The following is a 21,784-nucleotide window of genomic DNA, read 5'->3' on the forward strand; positions in this document are numbered from 1 at the left end:
TGCACATTCTCTGTAGTAGGAGATCCATCATCTGGGTCAGATTACAAAGCAGTGGGGATTCTCCGTCAATTCCAGCTGACGGATGAAAAGAAGACCAAAGATGGCAGCTATGTCAATAACAGACACGGCCTCTCCTGACATCTGCCAGCCTCAAACCCTCACCCTTTCACCCCATTAGCTCTAGTTTGTACACCATACCAACCAGATGTGACTCCTGCCCACATCTGTCACGGCCATAACCCCCACAACCTCCGCAGGGGTCAGATTTTAATTCACTTATTAAGTTGAGTTATTTCTTAAAATAAATACTGCTCTTTCACAGACATTTTCTCCACCGCTCGTGCCAAACAAGCCTCTCAAATTGCGGCAGTGCCGAAACTATACAGCGCTTTGCTGCAATGAAATGACTTATGCTGAAATTGCTTTATCTTAATTGGAGTTTGGATGAACTCCGGGACAAAGAATCGACGTGACTTCAATGACGTGGCAAAGCAGCATAAATCAAGAAGTCCTCACACGGCATAAATCAAGACATGTGTCCAAAGCAGACACAGAGTCATTTAAACATTGAACTAATTGGAAACACTTGTACTGAGTTAAAGAACGCTGTAAACATTATAATGCAAATGCAACACGAGATAAAATGACTGTATATGCTGAGAGTAACACATTATTAAAAAGTCGGATATTTATTATGTGATATCTCCTCTAACTGAAAACAAATCTGCTTTTACAGTACACACAGCAAAGGAGCAGGAGTAACCAGATTACCAGGAGTTACTGAAATTAGATTTGGTAATTAAGTCATAATGTCTTTGTGAACTTGGCCTGACGTTTGCTCGCTATTTAAAATCGTAAAATGTAGAAATACAAAAGTTTATTTATGATATAGAAAAAAGTTAAGTTATTATTAGTATCATGTCACCTGGGTCACATGGGAGGAAGTGCAAAAAAAGAAACCATTCCATGTTAAATGAAACTGTCTAAAAATGTATTTAGCTAAACTGAGAGCAGAAATAAGGCTGGCATTTGTTTGAGAGTCAACATGTGAGGTAAATGCTCGCCTTCCCGACACACAGGCACACGCGATGCTGCAGATAAGACCAGGCCCTTTAATCATCCTATATTCACATACCTGCCTTTTCTGAGCAGAGAAAGGCACCCACATCTACTGCACACTGTTCTTTGTCCTCTGCCAGTGAAATTTCTCTGAACAACAGGGTTTTCCCAAGCTTTCACCCAAAACTAAACAATGTAAATCTCATTATAGGTTCTTCTCTTTCCGATGTGTTGACAGAGCTGGGTGGTGAAACCAGGTGAGGTCTGAGATACTGTGATGTTTCCTAAATATTCAGATAAGATAGGCACTGTGTTTGAGTTTGATGTTCTCCCACTGCTGCAGATGTCTAAACACGTCATGCAGCAAGTGAGAGGAGGAATGTTATTCTGTCTGCGTTACAGGTACTCTGTAAGATGCGTCTACTACACTGTAATAGTAGCTGTAGGTTGAAAGTGTGGCGTGGCGTCAATGCTGAAGGAAATTATGGGTTCATATTTTTCTGAAATACAGCCAATGTTATGGTCTGTCATGCTCGAGACCATTTAGACTGACAGCATAAGTTTGTTTGGAGGTATCAGCAGGTACACGAACCCCACGTGACAGCGTCACGATGAGGTCAAACTGTGTCGTAACCCTCTTTCTACAGTGCTGGAAATACCCACACGAGAGCACTTTTCAGGCTCTGGACTCCAGGTAATATCAGGACTTATTTGGATGAGGACGTGCAGATATGACAAACACAGCGGGTCTTTTGTCTGAGTGAGACACATTCACAACAGCAGGAGAATCACTGGGAGGATCCTAGCGAAGGGGCTGGAACCTGGTTTAAAGCGGGCAGGAAGCAAGACACTGGCTGTTCACTCACTATGGATTCTCGAGAGCAGGGGTGTCAAACTCATTTTTGTTCAGGGGCCACATACAGCACAATTTTATCTCAAGTGGGCCGGACCAGTAAAAATAGTAAAATAACAGCATAATAACCTTTGAACAACAAGAACTTTTTCTCCTTTGTTTTACATTTAATGAAGGATATTTTTACAAAACAGTGCAATTTCAACATTATCGTGCCTAAATGTACTATTTACACATCACACTGGATCTAAAATGGCACAAACATTTAGTCACAGGTATCTGGAAGAAAAAAATATTGTATTTGACATTACGTTTAGATTGTAATCATAGTGTGAAATTTTAACAAATTCATCCTGTGGGCCGGATTGGACCCTCTGGCGGGCCGGATCTGGCCCTCGGGCCGTATGTTTGACACCCCTGCTCTAGAGTTTCTTCTGCTGTGTTCTTATGTGACCTCACACAAGCATTAACAGGAGATTATACCAGGGAGCTGGTAGAAGAACCTCCAGAGTGACTGCAGATAATGCAGATATTTATGTTCAAACAAACAACCCCTCCGTACAATCTCCGCTCAATCTCAGGAGATTAGTTCATGTCCGAAAGCAGCCATGGACGGGGGGAGGTTGACACAAAAGGGATCTGTGGCACATCAAACAATCTGAAAATAATAAATGTGCAATGACAAATAAATGTAGCGTGCAGGCACGGGCCGATAAGCACTTTCAAGGTATATTAAAACCACTCAAATTACATTTTTGCTCTAGGTGATGATACTAGTACAGCGTTAAAGTGGAAAACACCTGTGAGGTGCAAGCATAAGTAACTCCAGGAGTAACATATTACCTGCTACATATAATAAAAGTAGTCTGGACTTTTTTCAAACTCGTAGAGCAAGTCATTTATCACAATTAAAGTATTCTCAGTGTACAAATCAAATAGATACGGAGGCCACAGTCAAACGCACTCCCTGTAATAGCAGTTTGTTCACGTGCTTTTATCTACCTTCAAAAAGGTGTAAAAACAGACGTGCATTAAAAATGGACTGTTTCACACACAGAAGAGGAGAACTGGCAGCTGAGACAAAGATAGGGAGTAAAGTGTCTCCTGTCAGTGACAGTGGGAGCCAGATGGTGTGTCTCTGGCAGATCCTCTCAGGGAAAAGTTGAGCAAAAAAAAAAACCCACTGATCACTAACAGATGATTACCCACCACAGCCTCTTTTTCTTATTCTCAGGCTGCAGGTTGCCACAGCGGATTCACTGTCGCTCCAATCCTTTTCATTTTCCATCTCCATTAGCGAAAACATATCAGGAAGGATTCTCTTCACTCTTGGCTTCAAGTTGTGCTTTTAGCTCACCACAAAATGAGATGCTTATGTTTGTCTAACTTAATATCGACTGTTTGCTAAACTTTATCCCCGACCAGCTTTTGTCAAATCATAACGTAGCAGCTATAAAAGCAGGCCCGAATGAGGTGAGTGAGTGAATGATGCGGTGTCGGAGTCATTCACCTAAACATTAATATACCCATACAAAGTTAGATTATAGACATAATCTTCTGCAGAAGTACTTGGATTTGAATAATCCATGCAGTTAAATTCTCTCAACTGCAGTCTTGAGTTTCACACTTTTGCCAATGTCATCTTGAACCCAGGAGGAGCAGGGGGAAGAAGTGAGGACTGGATTTTTCTGAGGGTGTAAGGACCATCAGGTCACTGAGTCCGAGATCTGCTGTAAATCATGCCATTGCCATGCACTAAAGTCTGATTTATCATTTCTTTTATTTTAGACGGGACCATATTTAAAAAAAAATACATCCATTTGCATTGAAAAAGATATGTAAACGTTCATTGATATATAATAATGCTCCAAGGAAACAATCACCTCCTGACCAGTGACACCAAAAAAAGAAGAAAATATTAATCTCCAAAAGCACTTTGTTAATAACATGGTGGGGAGAAAAAAAAAAATAATTTAGTCACCTTTTTAAATCAGCAGCAGTGAGCATGTTGCGTTACAGTCATGGCATATCATTTGAATTATCATTATTACAATCAGCCAAGAGGTAAACTGTTTATGTCAGCCTCCAACTTATGACTCTGAATTTAAGATATTGTGAATTCCTGAAATAATATCACCCACATGGTGAAATAAACTACAAGCGTGTCAGCAAACTGGCAGGAAAACGGTACAAATGAACCACATCAGTACATTTCATCGATGAAAAAGATTATATTAACCCTTAGAACACAGAGCATTGAGGCTGCTTTTATCCATTACTATGTTAAGATGTACATACATATATACAGAGGCTATAAGAACGTGCAATATAGTGTATTTTATCCTCTTTTTCAGCACAACCTAGACAATCTGATGAAAAAAACACAACTATATAAAACACACCTGAGCAAAAAGTATGTCACGGTTCACTTGGCTCGTTTTTATGGACAAAAATAAAATAAAAACTGTCTATTCTGTGACTTCTGCACAATTATTGCTACTTTATGAACTTTGAATCAACAACACACAAGAAGACGAAAAATAACAACTTTTAAAGCCTGAATATGTGACCTGCATACAAACACACACCCCCAGGATGTCCATATTAGGCATTGTGTATTATTACCATGGATGCACCGCATCAGCACTAACTGACATAACCCATTCAGATTATAAACGCTACTGCATGGTCTTTGTACGTAGTTAGTATACTGGTGAATAATTCAAATAATTCAGGACAACATTTGGTTTCCACCGAATGGTAAAAAATTACAAAACTTTGTTAAAGTACTAAGTATTAAGAGTATTGCTCCACTGATATGGTATTCATTTTTTTCTGTTGTCATGCTGTTTCCACCCGTCAGCTTAGAAGAGACATTTTTGGACTTCCACTTGGACTCAGAGGTCGTATTTCACACACATGCAGTTTGTTCCATCCTTTATTGTCTCCTTTTCATTTGTCCCACAGGGGGCGATGTGAGATTGCGGAGGCATGGTGTAATGGAAACACAAAATGACCAGCATGAATAAACTAAGTCAAAAGTTATGTGAGAATATGCAGTCCGTTTGTGTGTGTGTGTGTGTGTATCATATGTAGGATACGTGCCCAAGCAAACACACACACACACACAGATAGCTCGTGCTTGGCGGAGAGGTATTAGTTACAGAATTGAGAAATTACTTGATTATAAAATAGAGCTGTGTGTTCTTAAGCAACTAATGCCAGCTCCTGAATGTGTGTGCCAGAAGACCAGGCTTAGTAATGTGTGTGTCTGCGTGTGTGTGTATGTGTGTGTATTAGAGACAGGAAAGGGAAAACGGTTGTGAGGGTGAGATTAAAATGTGCATTCATTTACATAGACATCAGAGTGTGGTACTTGTGTGTGTGTGTGCGTGTGTGAGCATTCCTGAAGGGACCCTGAGTGGATCAAAGCTGCTGACACCCCAGGCCGTGTCCTCCTGAGGGAGCCTGCTGTCAGATCTGGGATCAGAGATCAGCGGCGTCTGTCCTCCCTCCTCTTCACTCTCTGTGGGGTCTGTCACAGCAAGTTAGCACTCAGCCAAAGGCACTGATCAACAATCAGATTAGACCCTAATAATAGCGCCGATGCCCAGACAACAAGCATTGGACTGTCCAGGCAAGACAGTCAGACAACATCTCATCAGCTACGCCACATCTAAAGAAGAAGAAACGTGTCTTGTCCTGTTAATTGTTACTCAACTGTGCTTGAGTTCTCTCAGTAATTAATATAATACATCGCTCAACTTACATTTTTGTAACACGCTAATGCATAATTGTTGTCAATCAAAGTGTTGATGTTGGCCGCGTCAGTGAAACGATCCCTCACCACGCGGTAATTTGTGATTCTTGGTGTTTCACTGTGACCTGAAACGCGAGACACAGATGTTTATAATACTAACATTTAAAAAGGCCTCTTCATACTTTGCCTGTCACGTGTCCGCAGAGAGTTGTGCTCACGTTATGTTCACGCACATACGTCTGCAGTTCCATAAAACGAGGGTCAGTGTCAGTCTGGTATTATTTTTTGGGCTGCACATCAGACATGGACAGATGGATTAGCTTAATTTTGGATGTCAAAATCTCAACTTTCATTGTATATCAAATATCTAACCTGACATCCCCAAACAATTTCTCTGTGGCACTAATAAATAATGTAGGGAGTTCATCAAGGTTAATGAAAAATTTATTTTATGATAGAAAGAAATTATGGGCAAGATAATCAGTAAACGCAATGTGTGAACAATTGGAACTGCGATGTGTCAATATATTTAGACAGCTGGGAGATCATAAGTATTAATTATTTCACCATAGCACAGAGGGAGACGTGGGGTGAAGCTCATTGTTAGAATTTGGTGCTGTTACTGTTACCTTTCTAACATCAGAGAGAGAAAGAGAGACATTTCAATGTTTGTCTTTAATGTTGAGTAGCATGCATTAGCCAAAAAATAGACAAGAAGCAGAGGTTTGTTTGTCTGTTTGTTTAAGGAGCTGAAATTGTGCTGTGTGCATGTCTAATTTGCCTTTTGAAATCTTAAAATACTGAATTAGACAGTAAATGGTGCAGCGTACACTGCTCCAATGAAGGATGTGTCTCCTGGCATTGAGTCAACGCCAGGAGACGAGAACCTCACCAATCCTCACACTGACTGCTCGGGTTTCACGAGACTTATTTAATGAAGTGTTCCAAAAATGTCAGCAATTAACTTGTGCGGTGTTCTTAATGATTGGGATGATGGGGGGAAAACTACAGCAACAAGACCAAGATTGTAGAAAAAACAGAGTAGAATTATCCTTTAATTCTAACGTAATGTGTTTCCTGACCTTGAGACTGCGGCCTAAAGACTGTGAGAAACTCGGGGTTGGTGCTTCGAATGCGTGGCTCAGGGAAAACAGGTTTAGGCCGACTGACAATTGGCAAAGGAACCTTAACATAAGCACGATGATGCATTTCAAACTTGCCATAAAAAACACTATACCAGTGATAAAATTACTCACCCAGTTGCATTGGCCATTGCCTGTGTGTGTAGTGGTGTCAGCATTAGGAGTGTGTGCACCCTTGACTGTCTGCCAGGACTCTGGTCAGCCCACCCGCCCTAGATGTGTTGCCAGCTTTCACTTGGCAGGCACTTTGAAACCTTTCTTTACCTCGGCAGCGGTCAACAGTGTCAACAGCACCGTCAGACCACATGTGTACACGGAGCCTATGAATCAGCGTGACTGCAGCGTTTGTGTGTCCATGTGTCTTTCTAATAGGGTGTGATATGGGTTTGTGCGATCTGTGTGTATGCAGCTGCTGCAGGTTTGATGTTTGATAGTTCCTGATGTGGAATCTCTCTGTTTAAAAAAAAACGAACAGTTCACTTAAGTTGATACATGCTTTCCTGCTCATGGTCTCTCACCATGCGGAGCGTTCCTTTTTTTATGCTTTGCGATATCTGCCCATAAGATCATATCCTCCACAAAGTGAAATAAAGGAGAAAGAGATTCTTTTTTTATTGTCTCGCTCACAGCATGAAAAGAAAATGTTGTTTAAAACTTCAACGGTAACATCTCTTCCCAGAAACCATGTTCCCCACATAAGCCACAGACTTGACTGAAGAGTTTTCATTGGGACTGTTTCTTTAGTCGAATATAATTCCAAAGAAAACTGTTCACAGTGAGGTTTGTGGATTATTCAGAGCAACTGGAACATTTAGACACATCGCAAACATTCACGCCACAAGAACTTTTCTCAATATTAGAGGAGATCCCAAATTTTCCACAGACCCAATTAGTCAGAAATGTTCGTTTGTCCGAATTGTTTGTAGGAAGTGATGAGCAAAAGGAAAATAGTTTCATGTGATTCTAACAGCAAAACACCAAATACAAACGTCGGAATGCTGAATTCTCTCTTTTAGGAAGGACTCGCGTTCATTAGAAAATGTTAATTAAAATGGATCTCCATCACTTTTTGCATCTGTGTAAAAACAAGTTGCATAAAGGCTTTGCTGGATAAAGTTTGTCCGTCAGTAACAAGGAAATGTCTTATTTTATATATATGTGCAAATATTTGGATTTCTTTGTGTGCCCAGATTTGTGGCTGTATTTGGATTATTCATTGTTTTTAACTCCATGGGGTTGAGGTCGTGGCAGGAGTAATATTTTAAAACTGGGGTGATAACACCCCCCAAACCCCCCAATCCCCGTCGACATGGCTAGATACCACTAAAAGTACAGTAAGTGAGAAATATGTTTTATTTCGTGGCTGCAGTGCTGATTCCTATTTACTGCTGCCCTTTTGCTCCATGCTCTAAAAGCTCCCCAGAGCCTTTACTTTAAGAAGTTTAGAGCCCAAACGCCCCTCCACACACACACACACTTTCTCCACCTCTGCCCTCCCTCCATCCTTCTCTCCCTCTCTCTCTCTGTTCCCTCAGCTCCTAGGAGCCAGACCAGACTGCACACACACACACACAAAATACTCGATGCACATGCATCAAGTGGAACAGAGCCACAGCGCTGCACAGAAGTGAACCAGCAGTGTGTGATTGAGATTGAGAGAGAGGTGAGGGGGTGGAGAGAACTCGAGAGAGAGAGAGAGGGAGAGAGAGAGAGAGCATTTAGTCTTCTTCTTAGCAAGTAAAGGGAAGCACCAGTGTGGAGAAGTTCCATGAAGCAAGTGGCACCAACTGAGGACATTCTTTTTTATCAGATCATGAGAGCCAAGAAGTGGAGGTAGACGGAGAAGAAGAAGAAGAAAAAGAAACAGACCCAGCTCAGTGAACAGGAGACCATAGTTTCATCTGAGGGATTACTGGACATTTTATATATGACTTCCTGTCACGGTGATATCCTGCCTGAAGTAGCCTCTCTGTTTCTTGGATTTCCCAGGGATCAAAGTTTGTTTTCAAAGCAGAGCGTGTGAATGAAGTGTGCGGAAGCAGGAAACATGTCAAATGGACTTTTCAGTCACCTGTTGAAGGGAGCGTGGCTGCTGTGGCAAGGTGAGTGCAGCCACTGTCTACAGGAGGGCAGTGTGTCCTCCCTAAACAGCTATTTGAATAGTTTGTTTTTATTCCTTCAATGAATCAACACGTTCAGTGAGCTGGTGCTATACTATACTATACTACACTGTAGTGTGTATTCAGAGTTTGTCACACCACATGTCAGGAGGAAACGGTTTAACTTCCCGCGCAAAACTGAGGAAAAAAATAAATAAATTGGATTGTGAATAACACAGATTTTCCCTAAAGTACTGCAAAGATTTTCACGTGTGAAAACAATGAGATAAATGCTCTCATGTGACAAAACTGTTGGGAATTTACTGAAAAAGAACACATGGCAGAGTGCAGAGACAAAAAGGAAGAGATTATAAGAGACAGACCCATGATTATCAGGAAGTTATTATGTCATTTGTCACAATTTAAACAATTTGCAAACCTCAACATGTGGATCGGCATGTAAAAAAAAATCAAATCAAATAAAAACACAACCTGCGCTGACGTTAGACATGTGTGAATGAACCCAGCCTGTGTTTGCCCTCTGCTCCTCTGAGCGTCTTCAAAGCAGTGGCCAGTGCCGTTTTTGAAAAGGAGCTCTGCCTTTAAACAATGGAACCCTCGGAGCAGGGAAGCGTGGCCCTGGAACTAATGTTGCCATTATGTTAATCGTTAGAATAACAGGAGACGACCATTACTGACTCTACTTTAGGCTGTTGTCCATCCGCCATGGCTGTGATAGCACAAGCACAGCTGCTTGGCCATCAGGGCTGGTTAGGGTGATGGGATGGGTTGGGGAGGTGACATAGAGTCAACCACCTCACCTCATACTATTAAATAGCTGCTGTATTTTCATACTGGTAGATTGATACAGCATCTGTGCAATGATTCAGTGTAGGAAAAGAGACAGGGGAGGCCGAGCCCCTGATGGACAGTAAACAAAGCTGAAAACAGATTTGGGATTGTTTTCAAAGGTATCACAGTGGAAATGTTTGTATAATAAATGTGTTTCTGCAGATGAATGTTGACGGGTGTAATGGTTATTTTCTGTAAAAGGAAAAAAAAAAGCTTTCTTTCTCCATTATATCACTCCATAAAATTTACTCCATATTGAGCTAGACTTAAAAGAAAAAACTTGAACGCAAAAATCTAACGTTAAAGCTACAAACAGTGCATCTCATTCTATCTGTTTCAAGATAGAAATGGACTGATCTGCTGCACAGAATAAATGTTTGGATAAGTTCTGGTGAACAGACACATTTCCCCTTGTGGGTCAGTCGAGATTTAAACCAAACTTAAACTCTGGTCCAATCCCAGATTATGTTAATTTAAATTAAACCTTGGCTGCAGCATTCCTGCTGCGGTCCACAACAGTCTATTTCAAAACATGGAAACCATCCAAATGATGTGTAACAGACACCGACTGGATCTGTTAAAACACCTCCTAACAAAAGGTTTTTTTGGATTAAGGTGAAACCGATGTAAACGCAGCTCCACAACATCAATGGACCATCAACTTCCCTTGTCCGCTATCTTGGATTGATTGATTCCCATGAGCAGATATCATAATGCCAAGTGCTCATAACGAGGAATCCACTCCTAAAATATATAAGAATAAGGATGGAAGCCATTGTTTATCCACTGGTGCTCAGAACTTTGCTTGTTTTGCTTGAAAGTTACGTTTAAGCGATTAAGGATGAAAAGATAAGAAAATGCTGGAGTAGGTGGATGCGTAGGCTTGATGTGGCAGCGGTTTCTTTCGTAGTGAGCATGTGATATGTTATGTAGCAGGACAATCACGTTCTGCTGCTTCGAGATCGGGAGCCAGAATTCAGTAACCACAGTGGAACTGGCAGCGGCGTCCACTGGGCAAAGCCTGCTCGATCTCTTGTTCAAATATACAAGGCTGCGGGATTAACCGGCTTACGCTGTGATGAAAAGACAACAGCAAACGTGCATGTGCTGTTCCAGGGACAGAGGGATGGTCGTGGTCAGGGAGAGACACAGAGGTTAAAGCCCAAAAAGGGAAAGGGGTTAGACTGAGGGTTAGAATAACACAACAGATCTCATGTTCTCTAACATCTACCAAATCAACCTGACCCTTGCCTGACTTTGGCTGTAAGTGTGGAGCGAAGAGAGAGAGAGAGAGAGAGAGATGCTGAAGCACAACACTGTAGTGTAATATGTTATTACGTAAAAAGTTTTAGGATTTGCAAGTTTAATCTGTTGCTTATTTTGTGAATAAGCAAAAACTGCGTCACTGCCCTGAACATGAAGCCTACACAAAACCTTGTTAGACCAAGAAAATGGCATAGCATGACGTAAAAAAAAACTTAAAAGTGGTTATTAATAAATAAAAAAAATTTATTGTTTTATTTTAATAAAGTCAAATCTTTCCATTGCATGAGATGAAAAACAAAAAATACATTGTAGCTGTGGTCAATACCTTCTAATTTATCTAATGTTTGTGTGTGATGACCCTGTCGACACATGCAGCTGGTTGCAGCTACATGTCTGGTGATTGATAAATTATTGCCAATATGTGATGTTAACGGGAGGAATTCCCACCAGAGAGCCAATGAAGGTTTTTTTTTTTTTCCATCTACTAGAGTAAAGCATAAAAAGCTGCCAAGGCTGTTCAGTTTCCCACAGTGTCAGTACTCTCTCCTATCTATCAAGGATAACAAATGTTTTGTTTTGTTTTTAAATCCTGTAACGTTGTCCGTGAATGGATCACTGCCACGATCTAATGATTTCTTACTCGAGCCGTAACCTACTGTACATCCTTTCATCAGAACTAGTCCTTTACGTTTGGAGTTACGCGGCTCACAGAGAAACAAACAAACAAACAAACAAACAAACAGACAGACAGACAGACACATGCAGCCAGAAACATAATGTCATTGGCAGATGTAACAGCAGTAATCAAACCCTGGGCAAGAGACCCTTCTACAGAGTCATGAGATGAAGCAATGCAATTCTTGTACACAAATTATTTGGACTTTTCCCAAAACGTTACTCTCTTTTTCCCTGCAAACTACAGCACAATAGTTTGGCTTCACTCAGCCTGTGGCATTTATTCAGATTAAATGGGGTCACAAGATAAACGAGCAAAATGATTAATATGGTAGGAGAAGCACTTTCTCGGGTGTGTTTGATTTGCCTTGTTTTCTGGCCTTATACGTAGTTTATTAAAATCACTCCGAGGGGCAGCAAGAACACATTTTTTTTGTTGCCAAAGTAAAAAGATAGTCTTATAACACCTGTATCTAAGATGTGTAGGACCACTCAGTGACTCAGCGAGCCTAAAAAAAAGCCAAGTGTGAACTGTGAAAAATGTCCAGCAGTCAACTAAATGTGTGCAATCTGTGAGCTACTGTATTCTCTGCTCACACACACACACAAAACAAACACATGCACTTCACTAATCTTGTCATTACGGCACATGAAGAGGCCTCACCCTGCCTGCCTGCCTCCCTCACCCTCATCCTCCTGACAAACTTCATTCACCTCATTAACCACTAACAGACACAGAATCTGAAATCAATCCACGAGAAATGAGCCGTAAACATCACAGCTGTTTCATCGCGGGAGGGGAGAGGTGGGCGAGGAGGGCGAGGAGGGCACGGGTACTTCAGGGACAGTTTGTCCTGCATCACTGAAGCAAAGATAGCTGAGAGTGGCTTTACCGTTCGTAGTGGGGGTGGTAGCCACACTCGCCACACTGAAAGAAATGGGGGGAAGAAGGAACCACACGAGGAAGTAGTTAAAATGTTGGAACATAAAGGGCTTTCCCATCATCTCAGTGCACCAACAACATTTTCTCCAGGTCAAAACAGGTTTTCTTTTACCTCCTCTGTCTCCACTGTCACAAGTTTAGTAACTCTCCCTTAAAAGCCTCAGCAGAAACAACCATGAAAACGATGAAGCAGACAAAGGCATCTCTCTCCAATGAATGGGGCACTGGGTTGACTTAAATGTCAAGCCCTCTGTAAGCCCGGAATCAAAAGTACCTGGGTCTGGTTCTTGTTTTTACAGGAAAGCTCCAAATAAAGACGTGGTTTTCAGACTTTAGACTTTGGCTCTGCGGATGAGACATGAGAGAGGAGACCACGGGCTGCCAAACCGTAATCACAAATGCAAACAAACAAACAGAGAGACGCCTGGAGGTCTTTCATAAATGGCATCCCTTCTGCAGTCTACTGCGCATCAATGTGTGCAGTCACTGCAGTGTGTTTGTGTGAGCGTGCGTGCGTGCATGTGTGCGCATATTTGTCCGTGTGTGGAAACAGGATGAATATATGGAAGCCCAAAGCCTCGGGGAGATTATTTTGGCCAGTCATCAGTTAGACGGAGCAAAGACCACTGGCAGTGGTGGTGATGACAGACTGCCCATCCAGACCACACGCAGGTCACCGGGCTGCTGTGCTGACCCCTTGTGGGTGAGTTTAGACACTGCGAGAGGAAAACTAGGATGGATAAGAGTCTATACATACAGTATAGATATATATTATATTATATATTATATATACACACACTCAAATGCATTTTGAAACCATGTTTTCGAGGTGAACTCCATTTCTACACACAGTCCACAATCAAGTTGAAGGCCACTGAACACATCAGGGTTCAACCAGTTTTCCACTGAGTTTCATTAGTAGCAGTACATGAACTATGCTTCTTGAATCAGAGGACTACACAGTGACAGGGAGGTGCAGACTGCGTCAGTGGGACATTTTAGAGTCCACGGCGAATAAATAAATCAGGGGGAAAAACTAACGATATTTGACAGCCAATGTAGGAAATGAATCAACTTAAATAGTCCCCCAACTCTTCCAAATTGAGATGGGGGTTGGATATTATCATACGTATTACAACATCGCCTCAATTGTGGTTGGCCTAGGCCTTTTTGTAGAAGAATACTTAAAACCCCACAATGAGCAATTCTGTTTTACTAAGCTCTGCTTTTATGAGAACTCTTTTAGTAAACGCAACCATATGCCCAATTGGAATGAGATCCAAGAGAGTGAGGGGGCTGAATGACAAGTGACCTTAAGAATCACTCTATAGAAATGCTTTGGCAAAAATAGAAATTCAAATATTGGGAGCCAAAATCGACTCCCCATCACATACAGTGACTGCTTCATGCAGCTACAAAGACTGGATAACACAAAACAGACCAATTTGAATGACCTGCGTGGAGCAGTGGAAATTTATTGATCCTGATTAGTATTTCTGCTCTGATTCCTCCAGTGGGAGAGCAGCTGGGTCCAACTGACTGGGTTCCTCACCCGCAGCAGTGACACAGAGCAAACACATCACTGGGAGGGGAACAATTGCAAACATGTTTCGATGACATGTAATGTAATGTAATGATGTCCCAGATAGGAAAAAAGTCATATTAATCATATAATCACACAGACAGACTCACAAATAATAAAGGTTCTTATAAGGCATCCTTATCCTGTCCAAATGAATAGAAGTCAATGTAGAGTCCTTAAGAGGATAGCTGCGTGAACCTGTGTGTGGGTACATGTCTGTAGGCTACTAAGACAAATTCTGATTCAAAACAACTTTATTAGAACATTTTTGACCCTGTGAGGACAATGTTGGCTGGTCTTCACAACTTAAGTTGGCATAGTTGGCATTTAGTGGTGATGGTTAAGGTTAGGGTAAGGGCTTAGAACGCATTTTGTCTGAGTGTCCTCCAAGAATCCACATGAATGTGTGTGTGTGTGTGCCAGGTTGAAAGATGGTAGTAAGCTGCACACATGTCTGTGGTTGTGGTCAGCATATGGGAAGCGTCGCAAGAGTGAGGGGAATGAAAAATATCCTCCCTCTGACATTACCAAGGTTAATAAACGCCAGTTAGTCAGTCTCCATCTCGCAGCCTCTAACCCCAAAAAAACAAATCCAACAGCAAGTCAATGTTACACACTGTTCTGCTCCAAAGTCCTCATTTTTCCTCCAGCTCCATCTGCTCAGCCAACACTTCCACTGCTAACTCCCAGCTCAACAGCAGGCTCAACAGGTGATATGCTTCCCATGTGCATGTAAAGTCAAGAGAGAGAGAACTGGAGTGAGATTACTACCATAAAACTGTCCATCCCAGGAAAGCTTAGACAGTGAGAGGAAATATGTGACAGCTGTGGGGAAAAGAGGCAGCAAAAGAGGGAACAAAGTCAATATCAGTGATTGTATTTATTCATTATAAATCAGTTAGTTTATTTATGTTGTTTTTCTGTTTTTTTTTTAAATGTATGAAATAGTCAAATATTGCATTTACAATGGCCGAGTGCCCAGGAAGATGTAATCAAAATGCATTTTGAAAAAAAATTGATTGGTTCACAAAAACAGCTGCCAACTGAGTTTCTTTTGATTGACACCACTCTCAGAAAACATAATTAATCATAGAATTGTTTGCTGAGCATAACCCGAAGACTGGACACAGGTGGAAACACTTGTCCTCACATTCTTGTCTGAAGGTTTAAGTGTAAAAATGAATATTCAGAAGAACGTGGAGTATGGGAGGTAAACAAGAGGAAATCAGGAGACTGAAACCATAGTTTTCAAAAGGCATGCACAATAATGCACACATAATATAAGTTACGCTTCAGTTGGAGGACAGGTTGTTTCATTGTGTTAAATGTGATTAGAACATGGCGCACTTTTCTGAAACGAGACCCAAGTGTTCAACCTCTGCTGTTGTCGGTATCGCACGCATCTGGGTTTTGTGTGGACGGGGCTCAAAGTGCAGTGATGACCGGTGACAGACAGATACTCTCCAGATGTGGACATCAATAAATGTTATAGAGTGAATAATGCATTCATTTAGATTAACTTAACTGTCACTGCTTGGGAAAAGTCAGGCGAGAACATTCATCACCATTCAGTGTTTTGAGTCATATTATCAACAGATGTATTTGGCTTGGCTGGGTGGTGCTGTCAGCGACCTGCCGTTTGATTTATCCCAATGTTCCAAGTGTATATTTACCGTACAACCTCTATACACTCATGCACTCTCACTTAGCTATACACACACATACCTTCTGCCTCAAAGCTAATGTAAAACCAAGGCCTGTGCATTGCAGCTGCAGGCCGACTGAAGTGACAAGCCAGAACTGGCTGCACTGAGGCCAACGTCCTGATTCACAGTTACGTATAGCTCAGAGTTATTACATGGAAAATTGAGCAAATTGCAGCCTGCAGTCAACCAGAATTGTGTTTAGATCTAACAGGATGAAGATGTGAATGTTTTGCCTTTCTTTCGTGATGAAGGAGGCAGATAATGATCTCTGAATGGAATAGTTGTGGTTTACCTCTTTCCCACATCCACCCAAAACTCAGCCTAATGTGATTATTAACTCGCCATGTTCTGACTTTTCTTTCCTGTATAGTGTTGTTTGTGGCTGGGACTGGGAGTAAACTATGGGAGGTGCCCACAGCCTCCTTCACTTCCTCCTCCAACCTAAGTGAAGGTCTACACTGGGTGCCCCATTGTCAGAACCGCCACCCACAGGACAGAGTGAGAATCACAGCAGATGTCCCCCCGAGACTGGACGGCACATGGGTGTCAACAAGGTAACGTGTCATGAAGTTGTAGTCGCATAAACAATTAAAGTCATTCTCCAACTCATATACAGAAGGATATACAGAAATGAAGGACAATCTTCACAGTTACCAGATGTCACAGCAAATGGAAGATTTCAGGACGATTGTTTTAGAAATAAAATATTGGGGAAATATTATTGAAAGGGAAAAACATTTTCTACAGTTTCAGAGATTTGTAGGATTAACGCCAAGGAGCACTGACACTTTAATTTGTTTTTACCTCATTTTTCAAATATGGTATCTCTTTGAACAGTTAAACCCTTGCAAGAAATGTCATAATTTTCCAGGACTTTCATCAATATAGATATGACCAGGGCTTTTTTTCCTTGGACTTGAGGAATTGTAGGAAGTGGCTTTTACTTGAGCCATCATTATATTTGGCAGCAAAATTGTGTCAGTGGATTCAGGTTAGATACACAGTAGATATTGGCTGGATAGACAGGGAGTATGTGTGCCCAACTGCTTTTGTTTGTAACACTAGTGTGTGGATAAAAGGGATGTCACCCCTAAGGCCTGGTTAAACACCTGAGCATATGCTCTTTCGTTGAGTGGAGGATATGCAGTTCAATATGTTAGTACTTCTCAGGATCAAAACCTGAGTTTGAGAAACTAAGAAAGACAAACGGCTGTCCCTGGACAGAGGAGGAATAAAATGGATGAACACAAAGAAGAAACACAGTTCAGACTTTCGCACAAAACAAACAAAAAACCCCACAGAAAATCAAGTGAACATATCAAGTCTCTGGAGATAAAAGCATCAGAGCAGGGAAACTCCAACCTGCCTATATAACAGCCAGGCTGATTGCCTGCAGCTGTGGGAGAATTACACAGGTGCAGCCAATAGCTCCTGATCAGCAAGGAAACCTGTGATCTAGATCCTGAATCATTGTCCATCGCAAAAAAAAAAAGGTTTGAAATACTGTCAGCTGTGTCAACTGTTAGGGTTCATTCATATTTAAAAGAGCAGAGCCTGTTGATCACTGCAGAGCCTCATTAAAGGTCAAAACTACACTTACATGGTCTTCCACAATATTGTTTAAAATATTTTACCACTTGTGCTGATAAGAAAAAATGTTCAAATGTGTTTTTTTGTGGTCAGAATTTTGATGATTTTCACCAAGTCTTCTAAAGATAATAAAAGTAGCAGCATTGGCAGTATACTGAGACTGAGAGAAGATGAAGTCCACAGGACAAACATAATGTACTTTGTCACACCAGTGTTTTGGAATAATACAAATAAATACTTTACAAAATGTGTTGATGGTCATGAGTTAATAATGGTCCAGTCAGCTAATACATAACTTAAAATGATCCAGAACCCCCAGAGATAATGTATTTACAGCTCCGCATTGGGAGGAGTTAGCTTCAGAAGAGGGGGTTTATAACAACTTAATAGCTCAGAATAGTTGTGAATGTTCACTACGTGGACTAAATAAGATCTTATGTTAATCATGTGATCCAGCTCTAAATACAGTGGCAAAGTAAACTAAAGCAATCTGTCACAATCTATCAAACATGATCTGCTTTTTTCTATTTTTTTATCCTGCTGTGTTCAGGTGTGAGGTTCGACCCGGTCCTGAGTTCCTCACCCGCTCCTACACCTTTCACCCCAACCGACACTTACAGGCCCTGCAGCACTACTACACCGACAGCACCTGTGGGGATCCAGCTTACTCCCTCCTGATCTGGGGTAAGCTTCGCCTGCGCCAGGCCTCCTGGATCACCAGTGGAGGTACTGAAGCTGAACCTCACCTGAGCAAGGTGGGCATTGTTGTCCACAGCGTGGCAGCCAGGCAGAGACTGGCCTCTGGGCTGCCTCCAGTCTGCGTGGGTCTGACTCTGGGTCGAGTGGTGCCTGGGAAGCTGTATGAACTGTACAACACCCGGGCAGGGAGGGGGTGTCTTGCAGCACTGGGTTTCTCCATGATGGAGTTGGGTCTAATTCGGGTGGAGATGCAGCATCACAGCCATGGAGGGAAAATCCTGGAGCTGTTTTTGGGAGATATTCACACCGACTGGACTCAGAGAACTCACTATAGACCGACAGGATACCAACAGCCACTGCAGAATGCCATGGTAAGACATTTGAATGTGATCCCAATATGCTGGAGCTGTGATGGACTGGCGACCTGTCCAGGGTGAACCCTGCCATTCGCCCTTTGGCTAAACAGTAGATAATGAACAATGAATAATACCAATTAATCCTCACACACTGTCTAACCTCTCACTTCTTTATTGCAGCATCACATCCACCCCTGCCCTGTGTGCGCTCTGGTGTACCGCTCCTCAGAGCAGCGCCCCCCAGTGCTGCCTCGCAGGTCTGCAGCCTCTGCTTCTCTGGCTGGACGCTGGGTCAGCCAGCGCTGTGAAACGCGTCCCACTGTCCTCTTCCTTACTAGAGACTTCTCCTTTGATCCAGAGCAACAAGTGTGGGAGGGCATCTACCGACACTACTCGGACCCTTTCTGCTCTCAACCCATGTTCACGTTGAGAGCCTCAGGCCATTACGCTCAGGGAAACCCGTCCTCCAAAGTCTTGGGTGCCACTGAGTTTGTCTTCAAAGTCACACAGGTGAGAATCACAGCCATGGAGGAGCCTACAGCCAAGCTGCTGAATGAGACAAGGCCAGGGAAGTGTGGTCGGGCTGGAGGCTGGGAGGTTGGTGTGGAGCAGGATTTGACCCCCACACATGGGTGCACAGTACTCGGCATCAAGCTGCCACATAAGGAGTTTGAGCTCTTCAAGTTTGAGCCAGACCACAGGAAACACCCCCTGCTGTTCATTGGAGAGAGGCCTACTGATGGATCCAGTCCTGATCGACCGCAAAAGAGACCAACTTCCTTTCAAGCGCCCATGGTGCTTTGCAGTGGCGGTGAAAGGCCTCACCACCAGCCCCCACATCACTCAGAGTCAGGATTTAACAGTAAGCAAGTCCAGGTAACAGGCAATGGAACAGAGAGACTTACACAGTTGGTGTTACTATTGCTTGGATCTGTGCTTTGCAGCTTGTCTGGCATTCATTAGACATTGTTCAAAAATCAAGCTGAAGTCATTTCACAGACATTTTCTGGAAGCTTTTCTTCACTCCTCTTCCATATGATGATGACCACATGTGTGATAGTCAAGAAAACCATGAGGCACTCAAGAGAAATCTGTTGTGTTTGATCCCTGGCTTTCAGGTGCTGCCTTTAGGTTCACTTTAATGACTCTTAACTTCAGCTGCATTTCTACCTAAAAGTTATATGTGTATAAACAACCAACATTATACAAGTGGCATAATTTCAATATCTTAAATACATGTATAGTTCTTTAAAACCACAATCAAAAACAGATCATTCCTTTTTCACATGTGTGGGTAAAGCCTCTTTGCCTACAGCAATATAACAGTTCTCAAACATGGATCAGTTATTTCTACATCGAATGAAATACACACTCCACTGGACTCTTCATGATGCAGTATGACTAATGCACTTTGTATATAACTCTTTTTTTTTAAACATACTGGGCAGAAAATGAAGTAGAAGTAGAAAATGCACTCCAATAGATGCTATATCCCTTTTGGTGTAATCCCACTGTGGTGTGGTTTGTGGCCTTATCTCTGTCCTCTTTCAAAAAGAGTGCATTAGTCTTTTCATCAGCAACCTAATCAGAGGAATATTTATTTTAACCATTTTTATCGTACGTTTTGATTAAAAAAGATGTCTGTCTAATATTTTAGTATTGTCTCCATGTAAGAAGTGAATATTGTCTATGTATATTAAAAATGACTTTTCATAACATATTGTGTTAAGTCCAACTTTGAAACAAGTACTTTGCTCTGTAAGCCAAGGTTCTTTACACAGACACAGCAGGGCTTGACCTACATACTACTAACATCAGTATGCTAACATGTTAAATGTCAATGTTTGGTGTCGGCAGACTGGCCCAAAGTGGAAAGCTAACTACAAAATTGTGGGCCATTAGAGTCTTTACCAGATTCATTGAGTCGAAATACGCCAGTCAGAGCCATAAACTTTAACCATATGGTTATTGCCAAAAGAAAAAGCATGTTGGAAGAATTCATCGTCTGGGCAACCATGAGTGTCCGCACAAAACATCATGGACATTGAGTCACTGTTGAGTTATCTCAGCCCTGGACCGAACGGTGGAAGGAGCAGCCAAGTAAAAATTAAAGTTTATTTGTGGTGTGTCCCAAAGCTGCTGTTTTATTTCAAGACCCAAACACAAAATTGGGGCTGTAGCATCAGCTGAATTTCAACGTCTCTCTGGTGTTCATACCATGGTCTGATTCAAACCCCAGATAGTAGGTGACTGTATGGCCATTTTCACTGCCAAGGATCTGTCATGAGGCTCACACATTACACATTACACTCCAACTAGTACAAACACACACAGAAGGATATCAGATTGGATGCGCAGCAGAGCCTATCAGGAGAATGCACAGCCAACAGCCAGCAAAATACATTTCCCATTTTCTCTGTCACTAAATGAGCTGAGAGGAGCAGCAGTTAGGGGAAAAGAGAAATGTTTATATATAGCATGTGGCCTATATGTGTATGTGGCTCCGTATCTTCTGTGTTATGACTGAAGTAACTGAAGTGTTGTGCTCCAGTTCATGCATTTGGAAAATCTTTACACCTGCACTGACAAAATGACAGCGGGCATTTTAAATTCAAGTAAGTAAAAAAAATGTTTTATACATAATACATATATTATAAATATAAAAATATGTTTGATAATAATATTTTAATAATTTTGCTAGTTTTGAAGAATGGGCTGTCATTATGGGCTATTAACCTAAAAAGAATGAAAGTAGAGGAGGTTGGGGAAGGATTAAATTAAAGTTAAATTATCCTTTATTAAAATGAAGAAAAGATAGCACAGATATTGATAAATAATGATCGTACCGAGCAGGACGACAGCTACAGTGTAAACAGGCGACTGAAAGCCTCAGCTGAAGATGTGTTTGTCAAGATACAGTTATCTAATCCAAGAGATTATACAATAGGCATAAGAAAAATATATGTATGAAGCATAGAAGGCAATTTTAATATCTTATAACTCTTTAAAAAAAAAAGAAAAATGGTGGAAATATCAGGGGAAAATTTACAATGAGCTTATACCCTAGTGTTTAAAAATCGTAGAGATACTTTAGTGTATACATTTGTTGGCAGATGACAAAACTATTGATTGTAGCTGGTACAAGATTTAAAAATCAACTTTTAAGGACGTGCAACATGACGTCATTCTCCAATGTTTTTAA

At 41.6% G+C, this 21,784-nt stretch overlaps 1 protein-coding gene across 1 annotated transcript; it reads left to right on the top strand.

The window, feature by feature from the left end:
* The first annotated feature begins 8,398 nt into the window (after positions 1-8,398).
* Positions 8,399-20,300, top strand: apcdd1l (adenomatosis polyposis coli down-regulated 1-like). Its single transcript, XM_044022975.1, has 4 exons — positions 8,399-8,916; positions 16,308-16,491; positions 18,078-18,597; positions 18,763-20,300. The coding sequence occupies exons 1-4, from the start codon at positions 8,838-8,840 to the stop codon at positions 19,543-19,545; spliced, it is 1,566 nt and encodes a 521-aa protein (XP_043878910.1). The 5' UTR covers positions 8,399-8,837; the 3' UTR covers positions 19,546-20,300.
* The last annotated feature ends 1,484 nt before the right edge of the window (positions 20,301-21,784 follow it).

This window comes from Solea senegalensis, linkage group LG4 (genome assembly GCF_019176455.1).
Source record: "Solea senegalensis isolate Sse05_10M linkage group LG4, IFAPA_SoseM_1, whole genome shotgun sequence".
NCBI classification, from domain to species: domain Eukaryota; kingdom Metazoa; phylum Chordata; class Actinopteri; order Pleuronectiformes; family Soleidae; genus Solea; species Solea senegalensis.